A 23,093-nucleotide genomic window follows, 5' to 3' on the forward strand; every position below is an offset into this window, starting at 1 on the left:
CCAGTGCTCTAACCTCCCGAGAGACTGAGAACTTAAAACCTTAAAGGGAAGAGAATTAACATGATAGGGCAAGTTGGAGAAGAGCTTTCATTTTTAAAAGTAGGGATTTACATTGTTCTTGCTTTTAAAGATTCATTGTAAAACTATGGTTTTTTCTTGTTTGTTTTTAATGAAGAAAATTATTTTTTACTAAAAGAAACTTAGTTAGAAGATGTGAAGGGAAACAAACTGCAGAATTCATGTTCAAGAGAGAATATGGGCTCGAAATACAAGCAAGGGACTGGATAGTACAGTGGGTAGGGCGCTCGCCTTGCACAAGGCCTACCCAGATTCGATCCCTGGTACCCCATGCAGTCCTCTGAGCCCCATCAGGAGTGACCCCGGAGCACAGAACCAGGAATAAACCCCGAGCACTGCCTGGTGTGGCCCCCAAACCAACAAATAAACGAACAAAGACAATCAAGTCACAAAAACTTTTTAAAAACATAACAAACTCTCCAAAGGGAAGAGAAGCCAGAGTGTTGTATAACACCAAAGGCAAAGTGGGAATCTGAGCACAAATTACTTTTTGTAGCTGCAAGTCTGGTCATTAGAGAATTAATGAAATAATAGTTAACAACACTCACCTAAATCACATTCGCGTGATTTGGATAACAGATGTGGATGAAATGATGAACTGATGATTCCTCGCACAGTGCAAGAGTTCCAGAACCCTCCGGAGCCTTCCCAGTGAGGCCAGTGCTGCCCAAACCTCGCACAGAAACCCTCAGGGGAGAACCCGGGCTCTGTCCTGGGACAACTGAGCTTAGACTGTGCCAGCATCAAGAATGTTTAGAAAGTCCCTCGATCCAAGTGATCCATGACACAAGCACAGATATTCGTGCTTTAGCTCAGGGCCTGATTCATCGTGGCCCTGCTGTGTGAACCCCTGTGTGAGGGAAGGTGTTGGGCACCTCTGGTGTTCGTCTGGGGCCCCTCATGGCAATTTGTCACCCTCCAGCCATCAGTACTGCCAGCAAGCATTTCTCAGACAGTACAGTCTAACCTCAGTTGTCCCGGGACAGAGCCCGGGTTCTCCCCTGAGGGTTTCTGTGTGAGGGTTCAGCAGCAGTGGCCTCACTGGGAAGGCTCCGGAGGGTTCTGGAATCCTTGCATTGTGTGAGGAATCGTCAACTCATTTCATCCACGTCCAGTATACAAATCACGTGAATGTGATTTAGATGAGTGTTGTTAACTATTATCACTACTGTCCCCTGCTCTTCTTTTTTTTTTTTTTGGCTTTTTGGGTCACACCCGGCGATGCACAGGGGTTACTGCTGGCTCTGCACTCAGGAATTACTCCTGGCGGTGCTCAGGGGACCATATGGGATGCTGGGAATCGAACCTGGGTCGGCCGCATGCAAGGCAAATGCCCTACCCGCTTTGCTATTGCCCCAGCCCCTGTCCTCTGCTCTTCTTACCACTTTTTTCCTGTCTCTTCCTACCCCCTCTCCTTGCCTTTCTGATGCCCGCAGGCTATACCCAAGCCAACCTCCCTGTAGTTATTGCCTCAGTCTTTCTAGGAGGCTCTCAGATGACACCACTTCAGAGGAGTGGCAGGAAATGAGTCCCAGACAGAGCTGAAAGGGGCAAACAGGCTCTCCCCAGCCCCACGCCCAGGGAGAAACCGACTGAGGCCCGGTCCATGGCCCCTGGTTCTATTCTAGCTGCTCAGGGTCTCACGGACTAAGGTCGTCTTGGCAGTGGTGTTCCCAGCACCCATTCCCTGGGCATTATTAGACTTTGGTTCTGCCACAGGAGAAGAGCAAAGGGGCTTCCAGACATTTCCCTCCAGCCTCAGTTCTCCTTTTGCATAATTTCCACATCTGGTCAACTGTGCAGGCCAAAACTTTATATTATAATCAGAGAGTTGATGCTAACCATGGACCTTGATAAGAGAGGTCAGTCAGTGAAAATAGTTTGTTTGTTTGTTTGTTTTTAAATTATCAGAAACCCAAGGGACCAGAGAGAATACAGCGGGTAAGGTGGTTGCCTGACACACACCAGCTGGGTTTGGTCCCCGGCGTCTCAGAAGTCCCCTGAGCACCACCAGGAGCCATCCCTGAGCACAGAGCCAGGAGTAAGCCCTGAGCACAACCCCCCCCCCCAAAAAAAAATAACAGGGTGAAATCAAGGCCAACTTCTAGGAATAGGCTGAGATAGAGGCCTGAGCGGTGCGCTTGGGAAGGGTGGGGATCCCCTGATGGAGTGGGCGCCTCTCAGGGTCCCAGACCGGCGTCCAGCCCGGGGATGACTCTGACTTTACACCGGAACCACGGCTGTCACCCTGAATATGTGCCACTTGTTAAATTATTTCACCTATCACCCCTCTCAGGTGGAAATGAGAGGCTCGTGCTGCGAGATCTTTGGGCCATTCGAGAGAAGGCAGACGAAAATGAGAACTAAAACAGGCTGGCTTGAAGCCTGTCACTGGAGGCTGTGGCAGCCCCTCTCCATGAGAAAACCCCTAGTGATGTACATTTGACGCCCAGACAGAGCCCCTGAATGCTGCTGGACCGAAATGGTCCCTGGCTGGAAAGGACCGGAAGGGCACAATGGGGCCCTTCCCGGCCTTCTCTCTACCACACTGAAGCAAATGTCCCTCATGGCGTTCCTCTGGCTCTCTCTGCATGGGGATGCAGGTCCATTGTGTCTTTCCTTAAATGCCCACAACCCTCCCCTTATAAATACGCATGTTTTTCTTAAAAACTATTAAGTATAGACTGTTAGTTCACCTTTATTCTACCAGGCACTGAACCAGACCCCACTTCCTTTTCCTCTCTCTCTCTCTTTCCCTCTTTCTCTCTCTCTCTCTCTCTCTCTCTCTCTCTTTCCCTCTTTCTCTCTCACTCTCACTCTCTCTTCTTTTTGTTTTGTCTTGGCTTGGTTTGGGGCAGTACATACCAGCTATGCTCCTGGCTTACCCCTCCTCTGTGGTCAGGGATCACTCCTGGTAATTGAACCAAGGTCAGCCACATGCAAGGCAAGTTCCTTGCCCACTATGCTATCTCTCTGGTCCCCTACACACATGGACCTTTCCCGGCAGTCCTCAAAGGACCATTTGTGGTGCTGGTGGTTGAATTGAGTCAGTGGCATGCAACGCAAGCACTATTATTCTATCGCTAGGAGTGCATTTTCCAGATATTTAAAATCTTTGAATTCTAGATTTTTCTAGTGTTTGCAGCAGCAGTATTAGTATTGGGGGCCAGATATGTCTTTGGGTGGGTGCTGTCTTTTGTCTTAGGATACTGAGCAGCATCCCTGGCCTCTGCATATGAGATGTACATAGCAACATCCAAGCCCAGTTGGAACCATCCGAAATGTCTCTAGCAGGCTGCAAAGATACAGGATGTGGGGCACTTGCCTTGGTACCCCATATGGTCCCCTGAGCACCCCCAGGAGTGATTTCTGAACACAGAGCCAGGAGTAAGACCTGAGTACAGCTGGGAGTGCTCAAAAAATGTCTCTAGACAGTGCTAACTGCTCTGTCTAGGGCTAAACCACCCTGCCTGAGAACCACTGCTCCAAAGCAAAGGAGAAATTTAGTTTTCTTTCATTCCAACATGATAAGTGTGATCAATGCCAACCAAATTTTAGAATGATCAGTGGGTGCTGATTTATCAACTGATTTAGTGATCATATCAATAGCACAGTGGGTAGGGCATTTGCCTTGCACACGGATGACCCAGGTTTGATTCCTCCATCCCTCTTGGAGAGCCCGGCAAGCTACCAAAAGAATCCCGCCCACATGACAGAGCCTGTCAAGGTACCCGTGACATATTCGATATGCCCAAAACAGTAACAACAAGTCCCACAATGGAGACATTATTGGTGCCCGCTCAAGCAAATCGATCCATTGTCCTCAACACTGAGCTGTACATTGTGGGAGAAATAAAAGAAATACCATCTATTATTCCAGGTTTCAAATTATGGTCAATTTTGAAACCTGGAACATGGGCAACCAATTTCAATGAAATACTGTCAGGAGGAGGAGGAGGAGGAGGAGGAGGAGGAGGAGGAGGAGAAGGAGATAGTGGAGGAGGAGGAAGAGGTGGTGGTGGAGGAGGAGGAGGAGGAAGAAAAAAGAAAAGAAGAAAGAAAGAAAGCATTTTATTTCTGAACTCCCACTTGGCTTTGTGGTTAATCAAGATTTAAATTGCCCATCTCATTTGTATTTTGTGACCTTTGGCAAGTCACGAGCTTTCTCTCCAGATAGGCCAGGCTCAGCAATGCCACCTGATCACACTGCTGTGATGGAGGTGATGTGATGTGATGTGATGATGTGATGGATGACTGAGCCCGTGGGAAGCATCTGGTCCTGCTGATGTTGGGGAGATGAGTTCCTTTCTCCTTGCCCTCCATGTCTTTTGCTTAAAGATCCGGAAACCTTTCTGCAACTCATGTCTCACTTGATTGTGGTGAAATCCTGGAAGTTGTTCAGATCCTTCAGGTTCAAGATAAATATACGTCCCTCCTTATCCACAACCTCCTTCCTCTCTGGGTAGTTTGTTTTAAAACTTGTTCCAGTAACTATGTAGAGTTTCTGTTTGGGGCTCAACAAACAGAGATGGCTCCCTTTCTCAGCCATCTCTATGGGAGGGGACTCCCGGCCTCAGCCCTGCTCTAGCATTACAGGACGTCACCCCAGATAGACAGAGCCCCACTCAGCGTCCAGCAGGGAATTGGCCGGCCTTGACATCCAATGCTGCCAGCCTATGGTGCTACCCCAATACCTTTTAGGAGCATTTGGATCCCCAAAGCTTACAGATTCCTGAGAAGTGGCACCAGCATTCAAATGTTAACACCTTCAAATTGCACTACTTAGAACTTCCCAAACAGAAAAATCCATGACATGTTCTGCTTTTTTTCAGTCTAGAACATTCAATTCTCTGCTTTGCACTCAGCCCTAGTGATGACTCAATTATCTTCACCCTCTTCTCTCTCCTTACCCCCCAATTTCAGCCTAGGGAGAAATGGGATCCCTGACCTGCCATTTTGGTATCCCCCAACTTTAAAGGCAACCACTCCTGGTTCCCTTTCTCATGCCAAATACTGGCTTTGTGCAAAGATTTGATGAGCAAACATTTGATGAGCAAACAAATGAACAAAAAAGTGAATTTAAATTTCACAGAGAACTCTTAAGTGTCAAGAGAAGACCTGGGGAAAAAAAAAGACAAAAATACCCTTCTTTGGCTTCTTTTTGTCGTGTCCGAAGCCAGAATTTCTAGCATTAGTCACAGCACTGAAGTGAAAACAACTTGCATGGTGCTGAGGACAAAACTACATTCTGAACACGTGAGTGCCTATAAACTCTGCCCTGATGATCTCTGCAGCTCTGCAGAAGTCAGAGTGAGACTCAGGGTCTCAAGCTTCCTGGGCAGCTTGATTGGCCAGCTGTCTTTGCTAAAGAGTAAGTCACTTTCCCCGAGAATTTGGGATCCCTTGGATGAGCTGTAACTGACAAGTTATCCTTAGAGATTGGGGAGGAGGGGCGAGGGGAGGGGGTAGGAGGCGCTCCATGATGGCATCCCATTGGTTGGAAAGCGAGATGGGACTATTTACAAGAGGTCCCGCGGATGGAGATGCTCTGGAGTGCCATATTTGGCTATACGGAGACCTCTGTCACTTTTGGTCTTGGCTGGTGGTTACAAAAGCGACTTTCATTTTATCTTCAGTAATTTGGCATGGTTGTTACTTGTTCTGAGAAAAAAAAAACATCTGACTGAGAATTCTGAGCTTGCCAAAGGAGAAAACAGAAGGTATAAACTGCATCAAGTGGGGTGAGGGATTTCTCCTGGACTTTGGTAAATCTCATACCTGCCTAAAAACCCCAACTCCCTCCCCACCCCAGCTTCTGAGTCTCATTCCTGGAGACCACAGCTTTCATAAAGAGGATCGTCTAGTCTTGATTCACTTATGTGATGCCTCTACGTGCAGTTGGTTTTTCTGTGCTAAGAAATAGATGCTTGTGAGAGAGGGTTTGCTGGGAAGTGGCCAATTCATTTATTATTACTGTGGTTAATAATGCGTTACAATTTTAGTGAAGGTTCTGAGGTTTTAAAACTATAGGTTCTATCAATTAATGATTGCATCAACCTGAAAAGTAATGTTCTGATTGTCCTACTTTCTACTGAATAAGTAAAAAATTAAAATATTGAATATTCACAGAGCTCCAATAGTTAAAATTGAACTAATATGGGAAACCAAGGCTTGGAGGAGCAGTGCTTGGGACCACACCTGGCTGTGTTCAGGGATTACTCCTGGCTCTGCACTCAGGAATTACTCCTGAAAGTGCCCGGGGGACCATGGAAGGTGCCAGGGGATTGAACCCAGGTTGCCCAGTGCAAAGCAAGCACCCTGCCATCTGTACTATCTCTCTGGCCCCAAAGAGATACTTTTAAAGATGTAGCTTAAAAACATCTATGAGTGTAGAACTAATTCCTGATTCTATGCTCAGGTATCACTCCTGGTGTGGCTCAGGGGACCCTATGGAATGTCAGGAATCAGCTGATCATAAGGCAAATCTTTTTTTTTTCTCTTCAAATTTTCTTCAGTGTTTATTGCATTAATACTTGTGTCAAATTAATCAAATATTAACAAATATAAGCTACACTATTAATGCCTCATAATAACGTTCTGATTATGGAAGTGTATCACTGTATCACTCTCCTCCTGTTGTTCATTGATTTGCTCGAGCGGGTGCCAGTAACGTTTCCATTTGTTCTAGCCCTGAGATCTTTACTCGTCCTTCCCAACGGTGCCGCATTAGAGGATCTTTCAGGGTCAGGGTAATGAGACCCATCATTGTTACTGGTTTTGGCATATTGAATATGCCACAGGGAGCTTGCCAGGCTCTGCTGTGCAGTCAGGATTCTCTTGGTAGCTTTCTGGGTTTTCCAAGAGGGAGAACTAGACAATAGGAGGCTGTGCTGCCGAGAATGCAGTCGATGGAAGTGTAACTTTTAAAAAATTGTTTTAATTGAATCACAGTGAGCTATAGTTGCAAGGTTATTCATGATTGGGTTTCAGTAATATATTGTTCCATCTCTTCATCAGTGTACATTTCCCACCACCAATGTCCCCAGTTTTAGGACTGGCTTTAGCTCAGCAGTTAATTCATTGGACCACAGGTCTTTGCTTTGTAACTAGTGTCCCCAGTTTTACTGCCCCCCATCTTCTGTCTCTATCTTTCCTTCTCTTTCTTTTTCTCTCTCTGTTTCTTCCCTTCCCTTTCTTTCTCTCTGTCTCTCTCTCTCCTCTCTCTGTCTCTCTGTCTCTCTCAGCATTGTGGTTTGCAATACAGATACTGAAAGGCAATCACGTATATCATAAGGCAAATGTCTTAAACCCTGTATTCTCTCTCCAACCCAGGACTTCTTAAAATTTAAGGACACAATTTAGTCTCCCAAGTCAAAGGCTAACACTGTCTTAATGTTATATCATGACTGAGTTAAGAGGTTATCAGGCTGCTTTTTCAACAATAGTGTAGTTGAGGGGTTAGCAATCTATAACCTTCAAACTGTAGCTTCCCACCCAAAAATGTATTCATAAGATAAAAAATGCATTTACATGTTCAAATGGTTGTGAGGGGAAAGAGTATTTTGTAGCACATACAGATTTAAATTCCAACGAAATTTACATTCCAGTGTCCTTATGCAGCTTTGGGGACATGGCCATGCTCATTTGTGGACAAGTTGTCTATGTCTGCTTGTGTACCACAGTGCCAGTGTTGAGTGGTTGCGCCAGCAACCCACAAAGCCTAAATACCTACTGACGGGAGATTGGGGGTTCCCTTAAACCCAAGTTCTGAGAAGCTCAGGCAGTAGGCTGGTAAAAGTATGTACCAGAAAGGGTCAAAGAGACAGTATAGCATGTATGGTGCTTGTCTTGACCTACTCGGAGTCAACCGTTGGCACTACATACTGTCCCTATGTCCTGCCAGGAGTGATCCCGGAGCACAGAGCCAGGAGAAAGCCCAAAGATACCCTCACCCCCACCCCCCACCAAAAGAATTTATCAAAGATCTAGACTTTACAAAAGAAAAGTCTTTGGTCCCTGGTAATGGGAGAAAAGAATGTGGCGGGCTACAGTGCCTGGAGCAGGTAAGCTGGAGAGACGGGATGTGAGTCAAGGAATCATCATTTCACCCACTAATGCCATACAAACTGACTCTAATATGGTCAAGATTCATCTTGTTAAATTATCTAATGACTGGGGCTGGAGCAACAGCACAGCGGTAGGGCGTTCACCTTGCACGCTGTTCGATTCCTCCGCCCGTCTCGGAGAGCCCAGCAAGCTACCGAGAGTATCTCTCACCCGCACGGCAGAGCCTGGCAAGCTACCCGTGGTGTATTCAATACACCAAAAACAGTAACAATAAGTCTCACAATGAGAGACGTTACTGGTGCCTGCCCGAGCAAATCCATCAGCAACGGGATGCCAGTGACAGTGACAGTGACCTCTAACGACTATATTCAAAACTACTAAAAGTAATTTATGTTCACGTTCCTGTTTTGGATACCATATATATTTTTTGATGCGTTCCTCTAGTAATGAGTTATATAATTTTTGTAGCTGTTTGTTTGTGTGGGGGCCAAACCTGGCTGTGTTTTAGACTAACTCCCAAGATGCTTTGGGGGTTCTACAGAGCCGGGACCAAACTTGGCTTGGTTGTGTGCAAGACACCTGACCTGAACTATTGTTTCTTGGCTTGTGGTTTGTTTTTCCAGGAGGACAATCCCTGGGTCAAGTGTGTGACCTTGCTTTATATTTGTGAACACTCTCACAGTCCTCTTCCAGGTGACACCCAGTGATACCCCAGAACACCCATTCTTCCCACAATCCCTTGGGGTGGTCCATGTAGCCATCTGGAGACATGAATCCATTTATTTGTTTGAAGCAATTGATCCCCTTACCCATGAAAATGAACGTGAAATTTTTCATACATTGTTTATCCCAGAGACTTTATGAAATACATCCCTCGTTTCCTTAAAGATGAGTTGTCTCCTTAAAGATGAGAGTCCCAACCATAAGATAATAATTGGTAGTAAAAGCTTATCATCAGCCCTGCTAAGCCTTCCACTTTCCAGATATATTTTCATTTTAACAGTGGGAAACATGAGCTGACATGAGAAGGGATTTAAAATGCCAGTGGAACCTGAATTTCAGTTTAACAGGTATGCAGTAGAGCAATTTTGAACCAGGATTGAGGTGTTAATTATTATTTAATGCCTATTTACTTTTGTGTGTGTGTGTGGTCTGAGGGCCACACTAGGTGTTGCTCAGGGCTTATTTCTGACTCTTCACTTAGCAGTCATTCCCGGCAGTGCTCAGGGACCATATGGGATGCCAGAGATCGAACTCAGGTTGGCCATGTACAAGGTAACTGCCCTACCCACTATACTATCTTTCTAGCCCCAATACCTATTTACTTTTATTGAAGCTATCAAGCTCAATTATGATCAGTGCTAAGCACTCCAACAAAACCCGCTCAAGGCTTTCATCAATAGAATTCCACCTACACCAAGCCTGTGACCAAGATCACAACGATCAAAGCGGAGATCACCTAAAGGTTAACACACTAACTGTTTTGCAGGATGAAAACTCTTACTACATCAGCGAAGTGAGAGCGTATCTGACCATTTCAAATCCAGGTTAGTACTCAGAGAAGGCTGTTGCACCCACAACTCCTAGATTTTCACCCCATCACCCCCCACCCCATTTCACCCTAGAATTCACCAATACTTCATGCCGCTTTTGAGAACCAGACAGAGAATTCCTGGCTATGTCGCTTTTGGGAGAACTTTGCTGGACTTGCTTTCACTAGTTTCTCATGAAAGAGGTTGGGCCAGATTATGCTGGAGACCATTATCAGCAGCATAATTGTTGACCAGCTTTTGGACAGGTTAACTCTTAATGGTATAGTTTATTCCGTATTCTTGGGGTCACATATTCTAAGATGTTCTTCGTGCCTGTTAAGTACCCAGCCCTGTTATAGGCACTGGAGATCCACAGTTATCCAAACACCGGGTGTTTGGCCCTTGCCTGCATGAAGCTTATATCCAGTCAGCAGGGAGAGAGGACCATGCAGAATAAATCCCAACACATGGAAAAATTAGAATACACAGAGAGGAGTTCTGTGGGCAAATGCAAGCTGGTAGGTGAATAGGAGTGAAAGCTTTTGGGGGCTGGGCGTTAGGGAAGAACTTGAAGGAGGCACACGGAGGAGGTGAGCTTCAAGCCAAGAAATAGTCCTATGTGGGCACAGTTGGGCCCTGGGAAACTTGCCAGGTGGCGGGAAAACAGGGACAGAGGCCCCAGCCACTGAACTTGCTGTTATGTTTTGGGCGTCGCAGGGAGCAGTGTGAGAGAGCAAAGCGGAAGGCGAGGTCTCGGGGCAGCCAGGCCAGAGCATCGAGGGCTGTGGGCCAGGCCAGGGGGTCGCTCAGGGTTTCTCCAAAAGTGTAAAAAGCTGCCATCAGGGAAGCGATAGGTCCGGTGGACACTGACCATCATTCACCTGATTTAGACTCGCCCAGACCCGGCAGCTTGATGAAATCCTAAAACGTTCCTTAAAGGAAAAGGGAAGTTCCCAGCCAACTTGGGGGAGTTTCTCAGAGGCCACCCCATATTCTCTGGATAGTCAAGGCTCTGGTAACCCACCTTGACCAAGTAACTTCCTCTCTACCAAGAGATTTCACATCTGTTTTTTCCCTTTCAAAATTCTGTCTTCGGTGGGCTTAGGCCTATTGTTTTACTAACTATGGGGAACTTATACCAAAGAAATTTGCTGGAAAATGCAAATGTGTAGAAACATCTATGTACCACATTAGCTAGAGTGCATTGGTACTGTTTGAAATGATGCCACCTATGTGGTTAGATAAATGTGAGATTTCAGGGCCGACAACTCCCTTTCGTACGCCTTAACGCACCAAGAAGCGTTTTCTCATATTGACTGGGGAGTGAAGATGATGAATGCTAACAGAAGTTAGCTAATGTTACCACTAGGTATGAACCAAATCTAGGTCAGCAGTAGGGTAGGGTTCTGTCAAGAGGCAGAAGGAGGGAAAGATTCCCCCAGGTTCTCAGGTCAATGTGATGGCATTCCAATTTACCTGGGGCGGCCTCCAGAAATTCCAAGCAGAGCAGGAACCCATGTCCCCAAGTCCACTGGGGGATCCTATGTCCTTGAAAAGAAAGTGGCAAGACTCACGAGAGAACCCCATCTGCAGGAAGCAAAGAGACCACCTGTGTACAGCCCCCCCCCCCCCCCCAGCCACAGCGGTGACTCACTGGGTAGTCACCAGGATTCTTACCTGTGTCTCGCCTTTGCCTTGTCAGAGAAGAGTTACTCGGGGATGAAGAGCTCCCTGATGATGTTTGAGGCCGTGCTCGGGCACTCCTTCAAGTGTGTGAGTGAACAGAGTGTCCAGCTGTCACGCCACCTCCAGCTGAAAATGATGGACACCCAGCTTCAAGCTTTCGATTTCGAAGGAGCCCACTTTGGAAATGGTGAGTCGAGGGTTCTTCAAGTCGGAACACTTCAGGGCTGGGGCCCGAGACAGAGCACAGGGGTTGAGGCGCTGGCCTTGCCATTTCCATCCCTGACCCTGCAGATGGTTCCCCCGAGCACAAGCAGGCCACACTCCTGAGCCAGGAGTAGCCCCTAAACCTAGCAGAGGCTGACCCAGAGCTCACGCGGGCCCCACAGACAAAACAAACAAAAAGAAGGCTTCCGAGTTTCTTTCAAGTTCTTTTTGGCTGAAGCTGCCCGAGGGATTAGTACCACAAGAGCTTCCTGGAAGTGTGATGACCCGAGCACTTGGTGGGTTTCTTTGGCCACGTCCCTCCCACCACTAACCCTCTGTTTCAGACACCTCCACCCGCTCATGTCCACTGCCCTCCCGCTGCTGAATGAGTGTCCCTGTCCTATCAAATCACTCATTGTGACCCTTTCCAACACACAGGCATACACTCAATAAAGCACCAACTCTCATCTGCCCAGCCCCGGCCAGGGAGGACTTGGTTATGTGGGTACATCTGGGTAAATCCAGAGCATTGGTGATGCTGCTAAAGCTCAGGTTTTAGAACCCCCTTGTGTCCCACTGGCAGAGGGAGAAAGAGAACGAGGGGATATGTCAACCCAGAAACCCTCCGTGGGGTCCCTGGCTCTTCCCATAGGCTGTTCCACAAGCGTGGCCCTTTCTGTCAATCTTGATTTCCATCCAGCGTTTTCTTTGGGTTTTAGCCTTTACTAAGGGAAGCAAGTCCAAGGCCAGAAGCTGGATGCAGGTTGAGTAACTTTCTAAGAAAGTTTCTTTTTCTTCTCTTAGCTGGTAAAAGCACTAAAAGAATTTGATCAGGATTTGAAGCTTAGTTCCACAAACATCTGTCTCATAGTTCTGTGATATTATGAGCGTCGCTCAAGTATCAAAAGTATTCAGTGTGATCTTGGAGTGAGAGAGATAGTACAGGGGCTAGGGGGATTTTCTTGTATCCTGCCAGCCCTGACTCCACAGATGATGGTGCTCCCAAGAAATGGAGTAGCTCCTCACACCCCTGGGTATGTCTCACCCTGAAAAAAATACTGAGTGAGCTTAGCTAGAAATCAAATTTCTGGAAGCAGAGAGATAGTACAGGGGGTAAGGCACTTGCCTGGCACAAAGCAAACCCTGGTTCAATCCCTGGCACCACGCATGATCTGAGAGAGAAAGAGAGAGAGAGAGAGAGAGAGAGAGAGAGAGAGAGAGAGAGAGAGAGAGAGGGAGGGAGGGAGGGAGAGAGATGAAAATTCTTTCTGTAATTCAGTACTGCAATGCAAGTTTGATTTGTCTTTGAGTTCCATGATAAAGTTGAGGACGTTTATCCAGCAGAAAACTTCTGGTATATTTAATAGACATTAAACAAAAAAAGGATAAAAGTGGGGCTTGCTTTGGATGCTCTGATTTCTGTAGGCTTTTTTTTTTCTGAGTCTTACAATTACTACTTTCACCACTGGGCAAGATTAAATATTAAAATGTATTGGTAGTTTTCTCTCCCTCCCCTCCACCCTCCTTTCTTTGTTAGCTGGTCTCAAATTTTCCAGGAGTGGGAAACTTTTAGAAGTCGTTATGAACGTTTGGGGGGACTCTGTAATGCATCGGGGCACCTGAACAATCGGGCACACATTCACTCTCCCCCCACAGAGAAGTCTGGGAAACAGGAAGTGAGCGGGTCTTGGAAACTGCCTAGTGGCAGGGGTGAGAAAGAAATCTTCCAGCAGCGCTCACTGGTGCTGGGACAGCAGGGCCCACCGAGAGACTCAGACAAGCTGCCCTTTGTTCTTCCGAGTGGTCCCAAAGCCCTGTGCAATCTACTCCACCTTCTCTTCCTGCCACTCATTCCACTGTCCTTGCTCCAGCTCAGCTCCAATTCTGGGCTTGAAATTGCATGGAAAAAGCACACCACTGTGAAGATGTATGTCGTTCCGTAAGTGATGTTTTCAGCCAGAGGAAAAGGGGAGAAAATCTAGCTTGAAAAAATAAAGGGGCACAGGGGCTGGAGCAATAGCACAGCAGGTAGGGCGTTTGCCTTGCATGTGACCAACCCGGGTTCGATTCCCAGCATCCCATATGGTCCCCCGAGCACCGCCAGGAGTAATTCTTGAGTGCATGAGCCAGGAGTAACCCCTGTGCCTCGCCAGGTGTGACCCAGAAAGCAAAATAAATAAATAAATAAATCCCTTGTCATCCCGTTTAAAAAATAAAGGGGCACAACGCGATAGTTTATCAGATAGGACACTTGTCTTGCACAATTCCAGCACCCCAGATGGTCCCCCGATCCCCGATCCCCACCGGGAGTGATCTCTGAGCTCAGTTCCAAGAGTAACCTCTGAGCACCACCAGGTGTGGCCCAAAGAGTTAAGGTTCAACAGGGTGTTTTCAAAGGCATTAGTGCAGAAACCTGAGGGTGGTGGGGTGGGGGTGCAGAGGATGGTGTGATGAATGCAGCGAGGGTGGAGGGACACCAGTAAAACCTCACCAATGGGTGACATTTCAACAAGTGCTTGGAGGACTGGAGAAGGATCCTGCCAAGTGTCAGGGCTCAGCCTGGTCAAAAAGAATGAACGGCCAAAATAACTCCTGACTCGCACTTTCTGAAGCCCTCTTCTCTAAACCCCCACAGCCCGGGGCTGGAGTGATATCACAGCTGATAGGGCTTTTGCCTTGCACCTGGCCAACCCGGGTTCGATTCCCAGCATCTCATATGGTCCCCCGAGCACCGCCAGGAGTGGTTCCTGAGTGCATGAGCCAGGAGTAACCCCTGTGTGACCCAAAAACCAAAATAAATAATTAAATAAAACAAACAAACGAAAATAAAAGAAGGGCGGAGACAAAGCAGGAGGCTCTGTTTGAGCCATGCAGTCCGTGAGCCCCGCCAGGGGTCGCTCCTGAGCACAGAGCCAGGTGGTTCCCCCCACCCCCGCCCCCTCCCCACAACCCCGTTACCAAAAATCAAAACAGAGCCTGCAAAGTGTGCCTCTAATACCAAGACACCCCCTCTAGACCAAGAGCCCCGACTGTCTGAGAGATGGGTCTGCGCCCACACTGCCTCGGGGTCAGCCCGCTGCCCCACCCCCGCTCACAGAAGCCTAAAAGGGGCCTCGGGGTGGGGAGGGGCGTCCTTCCTGCCGTCTCAGGCCCCCTGAGAGTGCATGCACACACTTCCGTGGGGGGGTTCCCAGACATCCGAGCAGGAAGAGGTGCAGGTGGGGGTCCCCCCAGAGCTCCCGGGCACAGCCCCGGGCAGGCAGGCTGGGGCAGTCACTCCCCGCGCGGTGCCAGCCTGTAACACCTGTTACTCTGACTTCAATTACAGCCGAGGACTGCTTCAGAGACACAAGCAGGAGAGAAGCCCCGCTGGCCGTGGGCCTGAGTCTCGCGGCCCTGCTTGTCATTTTGCTATCCGCATGCGTGGTGGCCAGAAGGAAGCCGGGTGGAGGATATGAACGCGTGTGAGGCCACGGGGCCCGGGGCTCCCTGGCTGCCAGTTCGGCCCGAAGCCAAGGGACTGACTTCGCTAGTTGCCTTCCCACCTCCCAGCCCGGGTGGGGACACTTAGCTTTCCAGCCGGGGCCAGCCAAAAGTTAGCTAAAGGAAGCCGCCCCCACCCCCGCCCCGCCCGGCGCCCCCTTGCTGGCGGGGCAAGGCCATGCCACGTGGGTTGGGGTCCACCTTCCACAGCTGGTTGCAAGAATCCAGAGACAAAAGGCAGAAACAAAAGTGGGGTGCATGTGAGAAGGAAAACCCAAACACCTGAGAACTGTGGGAAGGAAAATCTCAAGCAGCATTGATTTTTCTGTGCATTTTGTTTGTTTGGGGGGTCACACTTGGCGGTCCTCAGGGCTTCCTCCTTACTCTGTGCCCAGGGGTCACTCCCGATGGGACTCCGGGGATCATATGGGGTGCCAGGGATCAACTGGTCTTGGCGGTGTGTAAAGCGAGTGCCTTAGCCGCTGTACTATCCCTGGGGCCCTCTCTCATATATCTTTGAGAGTCTCAAGATGATAATGATTATTATTATTATTATTTTGCTTTTTCAGTCACACCCAGCAATGCACAGGGGTTACTCCTGGCTCTGCACCCAGGAATTACTCCTGGCGGTGCTCGGGGGACCATATGGGTTGCTGAGAATCGAACCCGGGTCGGTCACGTGCAAGGCAAATGCCCTACCCACTGTGCTATTGCTCCAGTCCCTCAAGATGATTTTTTAAAAATTTAATAGATAACTTTTTAAAGAGCTAATTCATTTCAAAATAGTTCGTAAAGTGATTTGGGAGCCAGAGAGGGAGAGTTTGATGCCTTGAATGTGTTCTTTGTTTGCAAGAGGTCTGGACTGAATCCCCAGATTCTGGTCCCCAAGGACCCCGGGAGTAACCACCTAAGCAGTTAGGAGAAGCCCCTGCACTCTTCTAGGTATGATCCCCAAACTTTAAGTAAATAAAGTGACTGTAAACTCCTAGATTTTGTCCCAGCCTGATGCGCTTAAAGAACAGATTTAAGCCTTAATATATGATGACATTTAAACATATCTGTACACACACACACACATACACACACACTCACACACACACAAACACACACACAAAGGGCTCAAGGGATCTGGAGCACATGATTGGCATGTGAGAAATCTGGGTCCAGTCCCCGGGACTGGATAGTCTCAGGAGCATAACCAGGTGTAACCCAAAATCCAAAAATGAAAAAAGGTATTTTTACACTATTGCTTTATAAGTGTTAGTTTACCAAGAAGTATTGGCAGACAAAAGTATCACTGTATCACTGCCATCCCATTGTTCATCAATTTGCTCGAGCAGGTACCAGTAACGTCTCCACTGGTCCTAGGCCTGAGATTTTAGCAGCCTCTCTATTCATCCATCCCAACAGTGCCACATTGGAGGCTCTTTCAGGGTCAAGGGAATGAGACCCATTATTGTTTCTATTTTTGGCATATCAAATATGCCACGAGGAGCTTGGCAGGCTCTGCCATGTGGGCAGGATACTCTCAGTAGCTCCCCGGGCTCTCCGGGAGGGAGAACTAGACAATAAGAGGTTGGGAGCCTCCAGGAACTTTGTTTTATAGTCTCTGGATGTTGGCCATTGATGGGATTACTGCCCTGGGGGCAGTTTGTGGGTGTGACTACCTAGCTACTGGAAAATGGGGCATCTGGGTGGAAGAGGCCCAGTCCCGATCCAAGCAGGCTTGGAGATCTCAGCCCTGGGTCCCACATACCTGGGTTCCTCCGCTGGTTCCTTCATGCGTGAGGATCGTCCGAACGTGTGAAGAGGAGCATGGCTGTGGCTGGGTTCTGGAGGTCTTCGACTGTCAAGGCTCTGCTTGGGGTGGGGAGGGAAAGGCAACCCATCCCCTCTGAGGGGTCCGGTGAAGACAGCCAGGCTCAGGGGGCAGGTAAAAGTAGCTCGATCAACATTAGTTCTCCAGTTCCTTCACCTCCTTTTAGTCTCTGCTTTCCTAACCCTATTTTTTTTTATTCTTTGGGGTGGGTGGAGTTGTTTTTTTGTTTGTTTGTTTGGGGGCCACACTCAGTGTTCTTAGGGGGCTACTCCTGGCTCTTTGCTCAGGGATCACTCGTGGCAGGGCTCTGGGGACCGTATGGGCCGCCTGGAATCAAACCTGGGTCAGCCGCCTGCAAGGTGAGCACTTTACCCGCTGTACTCTTGCTCTGGCTGTCTTCCCCGGGGCCCCTCGGAGGGGATGGGCTCCAGCTTCCCTCCCCACCCCGAGCAGAGCTCCCGGCAGATGAAGACCACCAGAACCTAGCTACAGCCATGTTGGAGGCCCCTCTCCACACGTTCAGACAGGCCTCATGCATGAAGGTACCGGCAGAGGAACCCAGGTGTGTGTAATCCCATCAATGGCCAACATCCAGAGAGAGACTTAAAAGCAAGCTCTCAGAAGATATCTTGTGGCCCACTCCTCCCTCTGGGAGAAACTGGCAATCTTCTGAGAGTTTCCTGCCCACATGGGACAGCCTTGCAAGCTTCCCATGGTGTATTCATATGCTAAGTCCAGTAACAAGCTGGATCTCATTCCCCTGACCCTGAAAGAGCCTCCAGTGCGACATCCTTGGGAAGGCTGAGTCGAGAGAGACTTCTAAGATCTCAGGGAAAGGACGAAATGAGAGGTTACTGAGCCCACCCGAGAAATCGGTGATTAACGGGATTTCGTGATTGTGACTCTTGCTCTGGCCCCTCTGTTTTCCTTTGATTCTAGTCTACCTTGTACGTCTGTTCACATGGGGTGGGGGAGACAGCAAGCAGAAGAGGCAAACACCCCCAGATTACAACCCACTTCTCTTTTTAAGAAAAGATTCACAAAAACATATGGAGTTGGAAACTTCCCCATCTGGTGTGACTGATACTGGAAGGGAGATTCTCTTAAACTTGACCTGCCCCCTTCGTGGTAGTTCCGTCACCTTGTTTATTTCTAAGAACCAGGCTTTGATTTCAGAGCTAGGGCATTCAGGGGAACTCAGGATGTTCTGAAGTGCCCTTCCCGGGAAGTCTTGCTCTTCTGCATGTTCCCAACGTTGCCCTTTCCCCCTGCCAACAGGAACCTGGTGAGGTGTTGGCAGCCCTCAGTGTTTATCCCGGACACTCACGGGCTCTCTTCTTCCCTGCTCGAGCTCCCCACGCCTTTCTCAGAAGGGGGGAGGTGGCCCCGGCTCCCAGCAGCTTCAAGCCAGTTTGAAGAGCCCCTGAAGAGTGTCAGGAAATTCCTGTTTGGGTCGTACATCAGGACACGTGGTGAAGATGTGGGCTGAGGACCCCACGTTCCCTAAAATGGCAAATCCCAAGCATCACTCTCTCCAGCCACTCCACAGCCCTTGCTGAGGTGACAGGAGGTGGGGGTGGGGGGCGGCAGGACCCCCTGCACGGCTGGCCAAGCAGCTCCGACAAGGTCAATCTTCCAGACGGTGGGACTGCTGAGACAGACGGAGAGAGAGGTGGGATGTGAAATGGGGAGTGAGATAACCAGTGAGGTCTTTGAGGGGTCACGGCAGCTGCTTCGACTACTACTACTATCTAACACACACACACACACACACACACACACACACACACACGCGCGCGCGCGCGCGCGCGCGCGCCTCCCAGTCAATTATTTTGTGTGTGGATGTGCGGTTTGGCAGCCACCCCTGGCAGTGCTCAGCGCTTACTCCTGGTTCTATGCTCAGGGATCATTTTTGCTGGGTCTCGGGGGACCATATGAGGTACCGGGATCGGGGATCGAACCCAGTTAGCCCCGTACAAGCCTTAGCTGTTGTACTGACCCCTGTAATTTTAAAATTGAATTTAAATGAACATTCCCATAACCCAAACCAGCCCCATTTGCATGATTAGTAAAAGTAGGCCGTGACTGGGTTATTTCCCTGCAGCTCTGCCCCTTTTCTGAAGGGACACCCGGGGATGGAGGGGGGGTGCACCCCCACCCCAGGGCAAAGCTGAATTGTGAGCCTCAGATTATGACCTCTCCGGTGTCCTCCCAGCTGTTGGGGCGCAGCGCTGCAGCAGTGTCTGGGGCTGCTCCGCCCCCACCAACCCCGCCCCCAAGCCCTGCCGGGTCTTCCCTGAGCCTCTGGCTTCCCTCGCCCCCTAACTGCAGCCCTGCTTGTCTCTGCTCCCTTGCTCCGCTTCCAGGACGCTGCTGCAAGTAGGACCTTCCTGACTCCTCCCCGACTCTCTTAGGGAGCTTAGAAACCTCGTCATCAATGCAGATGCGCATCCCTCCCCTGAATTATTGTTTGATATATGAAAGCTGGCCGGGCACACAGTGGGGGCTCCCTCCCCCTCCCCTACCTGCCTCTCATCCATGCTATTACAGGGACAAGCGTGGGTGTTTTTTTTTTTTTTTTTTGACTCATCTCGAGACTATGTGAGCAGCATTAGACGAGACGCCCTTGGCAGTTACCTGCTGTTGCTGAGAATGATGTTTCTGGGGTCTCACAAATTCTATTGTGATTTTTTAAACACGTGCAAATTCCATATAAAAGGCGTGGATTGTCTGAGTCTGTAAGGCCGGGGGAGACAGCAGGGGTGGGAGCAAAGACTCTGTGCAGAAGCTGCTAGAGCACCTCCCGGTGTGGCACCATTCCCCCAAAATAAAGCACCAAATATACACACAATCCTAAATCGGATTTTCTCCCGTAGGACAGTTTTAAATGGCTATAATATTCTATGGCACTAATTTTTAACTTTTATAAAAATGAATTCTGCTGGAGCGATAGCATAGCGGGTAGGGCGTTTGCCTTGCACGCGGCCGACCCAGGTTCGATTCCTCCGTCCCTCTCGAGAGCCTGGCAAGCTACTGAGAGTATCCTGCCCGCACAGCAGAGCCTGGCAAGCTCCCCATGGCGTATTTGATTTGCCAAAAACAGTAACAACAAGTCTCACAACAGAGACATTACTAATCCCTGCTCGAGCAAATTGATGAGCAATGGATGACAGTGATACAGTGATAAAAATGAAATCAAAAGTAATGTAGGCAGACGGTTCAAAAACTGCAAGCACTCTAGACATATATGAAACGAAAACTTAGAAGCTATCTGGGGCCAGAGAGATGTGTAGCAGGGCATATGCCTCACAAGCAGTTGACCTGGATTAGATCCCAGGACCTCATATGGCCCCCCAAGTCCCACCAGGGGTGATCCCTGAATGCAGAGTCAGGAGTCAGCCCTGAGCATCGTCAGGTGTGGCCCAAAGACCAAAACCCAAAACCCAATTAAGATATTTTCTTTAAGAGAAATAATTGGAAAAATTTGATAACATGGATATATATTCTAAGAAAGCCAGGAAGAACCTTGAGGTTAAGAATTTGTTACGCCTGTGGACTTCCCCTTCCCTCACTCCATAAAGGAAAACTCACTGAAAAGTGGGGTGGGGGGGATGAAAGTGAGCTTTAGAATTCTTTACAATAATGTTTAAAATCAGTTAAAAAAATGGACCAACATATACAAATTCCTCAGGGAAAGACAGTGGAACCTAAACGTGCTATTTAACTGTCAGGGTAATGGGCAGCTGCCTCAAATGTAAAACAATTCAACGCAGCATCTGTGAGCCCTTTTGTGTATCTTTGTCTGGGGACCACGCTCACCAGTGCTAAGGGCTTACTCCTGGCTCTGTGCTCAGGGATCAGTCTGGTGCCGGGGGCCTAGGGGCGTGCTCGGTTGAGAGTCAGCAGTGTTGAAAGCAGACCGTTTCCCACCATCTCTCCAGCCCCGCATGCTTCTTACGGACACAATATAGTGAGGGAAGGAGAGGAACTGGAAGACAAGGGCTAAAGTGACAGGAAGACAGTGGTGGGTGCTTTGGGGCATCTGGGTATTGGGGAAGGTGCAGTGACTAACTGTACATCAAAACCAGCATCTATTTTAGCCGTGACACATGCCTAAAGTGAAATTAATGGTTTTTTAATTTGAAGGTACTGCTTGTCCATGAAATGTAGTGATATCTGAGAGAAGCCACATAACCTAGGAATTAAGCAAAAATTCCTCAGGAATAGGGACCCCCCCATCTTTGCAAAGTATTTATCCATTAGGATATTTAATAGAAAGAACATATTAAAAAGTGTGTTCACAAGAACTTGTTATAGAGATAAACCTCTTATACATGTACATGGTTTTTCTTTATAGCATTGCAATTATGTAAATACTCTCCACTCAAATCAAATAGTACACTCACAGCACAGCTACCGTCTGATGCAGATTTTGTCTTCTTCTGGCATCTTTAATTATCATTTTATCTTGTCTGGCCCAGAATTGGGTTAATTTTATATTCAAAGAAATTATCATATCCCCCCTTTTTCCATCTTTCTTCTGTCCAGACTGAACTCGTTTTAAAATGAGCTGGATGCCTTCTCATGGAATAACAGGAAAAGCTTAACAAATTTTATAAGCAATTTACTTTTAATTGTTCATGAATCATTAAGCCTATGTTCTCTTTTCAGTTGTGTTTTACGATGCTGGGAATCGAACCCAGGGCTTCACACAGGCAAGCCATGTGCTCTACCACCTGACCCTTTTTTAAAACTTTTTTTGGTTTTGGTGGTCAAGACTACTTGCTAATATATTTTTTCACCTGAAGTTTCACTGCCATCCCATTGCTCATCAATTTGCTCGAGCAGGCACCAGTAACGTCTCCATTGTGAGACTTGTTACTGTTTTTTGCATATTGAATATGCATGGGTAGCTTGCCAGGCTCTGCCGTGTGGGTGAGAGATACTCTCGGTAGCTTGCTGGGCTCTCCAAGAGGGGCGGAGGAATCGAACCTGGGTTGGCCACATCCAAGGCAAACGCCCTCCCCGCTGTGCTATCGCACCTAAAGTAATTTTTTAAAAAACCTTTTAAAGTGCATCAAGTGACTTATAGAGTGAACAAACTCCATATCTTTTCAAGAAATCATGTGGAAACTAATGTACTCTTAATTTCCATGGGCTCTTTCTGTCTGCACACCCCACTTTGCAGAGAACATGCATGGTAGAAAATGGGGCTTAGCAATTATTAAATGTATTAACTGCTAAGAATATAGCAGTTATTAGCTCCTCCAACAAGCATATATGATTTGCTTCTTTGATAAATGAGAACGTTGCAGGTTGAGTAACTGATTCCAAAGTCACACAGGTAGTAGAATCGTTAAATCCAGCCTGGATTTGACTCCCAAGCTCCCCCTCTCCCCACTTTAGGCTCCTTCTGGTCTGTAAACCGCTACGGGGTTTGATCCCACCCCGGAATGTCCCCATTTCTCACTATCCCCTGTCCCCTACCCAATGCCCCCAAAGCGACTCTCTAGCACTGAGCCCGAAGCAGCCCCTGACCACCACCCGGCGTGGCTCAAAAACAAAAGGCAAAACGACATTCCAAGCAAAGCTGACAGGCCCTGCCATTATCTGTTTCTGCTCTTAGTGGATGAGTGCTCATCTGACTACACGGTGGTGCTGCCGGTGATTGGGGCCATCGTGCTGGGGCTCTGTGCCGTGGGGCTGATTGTCTACGGAATCCGTCTCAGGCGTGAGTCATCCGGATACCAGAGAATCTAATCAGAGGAGAACAGGATGGAGTCAGGTGGTCCTTCCTTCCAAGGTCTGCGGGATGCCGGGGGCCTCCGAGAGAGTGGGTCTGTCCAACCAGGCCTACATCCATCTCCCGCAAAAAAAGAGAAAAAATGCAATCGTTTCTGGTTTAAAGTCAAGTGGCACATCCATGTCTAGATCTGTTTTGTACATTTTATGCCTCGCGTGGTTTCTTTGGCAAGATGTTAGTCACACGATCCCCACATTTGGGATGTTAAATGAACAAAACGTACATAAAGTGGTATCTGTCTCCCACTTATAAGCTCGAATGTCTATAGTTGCTAGTACTGCGCGCACTTGTGGGGATTTTATTTTCCCTTTAGTCATTATGCAATGGCGCTAAAGTCTGGAGATCTAGTGGGGTGACAGATCCTGGGATTCATGTCAGCTCTCAAAATAGAGAGAGAACCAAAAATAATTCCCTGCTTGGT

General features: G+C 48.3%; 1 protein-coding gene across 1 annotated transcript in view; it reads left to right on the top strand.

The window, feature by feature from the left end:
• Positions 1–22,629, top strand: part of LAMP3 (lysosomal associated membrane protein 3) — a 30,374-nt gene extending 7,745 nt beyond the window's left edge. Inside the window, exons 4-6 of the mRNA XM_012931546.2 lie at positions 9,635–9,692; positions 11,380–11,550; positions 22,496–22,629. Of these exons, the coding sequence (XP_012787000.2) occupies positions 9,635–9,692; positions 11,380–11,550; positions 22,496–22,629 (363 nt within the window). The remainder of the gene's footprint in view (positions 1–9,634; positions 9,693–11,379; positions 11,551–22,495) is intronic.
• The last annotated feature ends 464 nt before the right edge of the window (positions 22,630–23,093 follow it).

Source organism: Sorex araneus, chromosome 2 (assembly GCF_027595985.1).
Source record: "Sorex araneus isolate mSorAra2 chromosome 2, mSorAra2.pri, whole genome shotgun sequence".
NCBI lineage: Eukaryota > Metazoa > Chordata > Mammalia > Eulipotyphla > Soricidae > Sorex > Sorex araneus.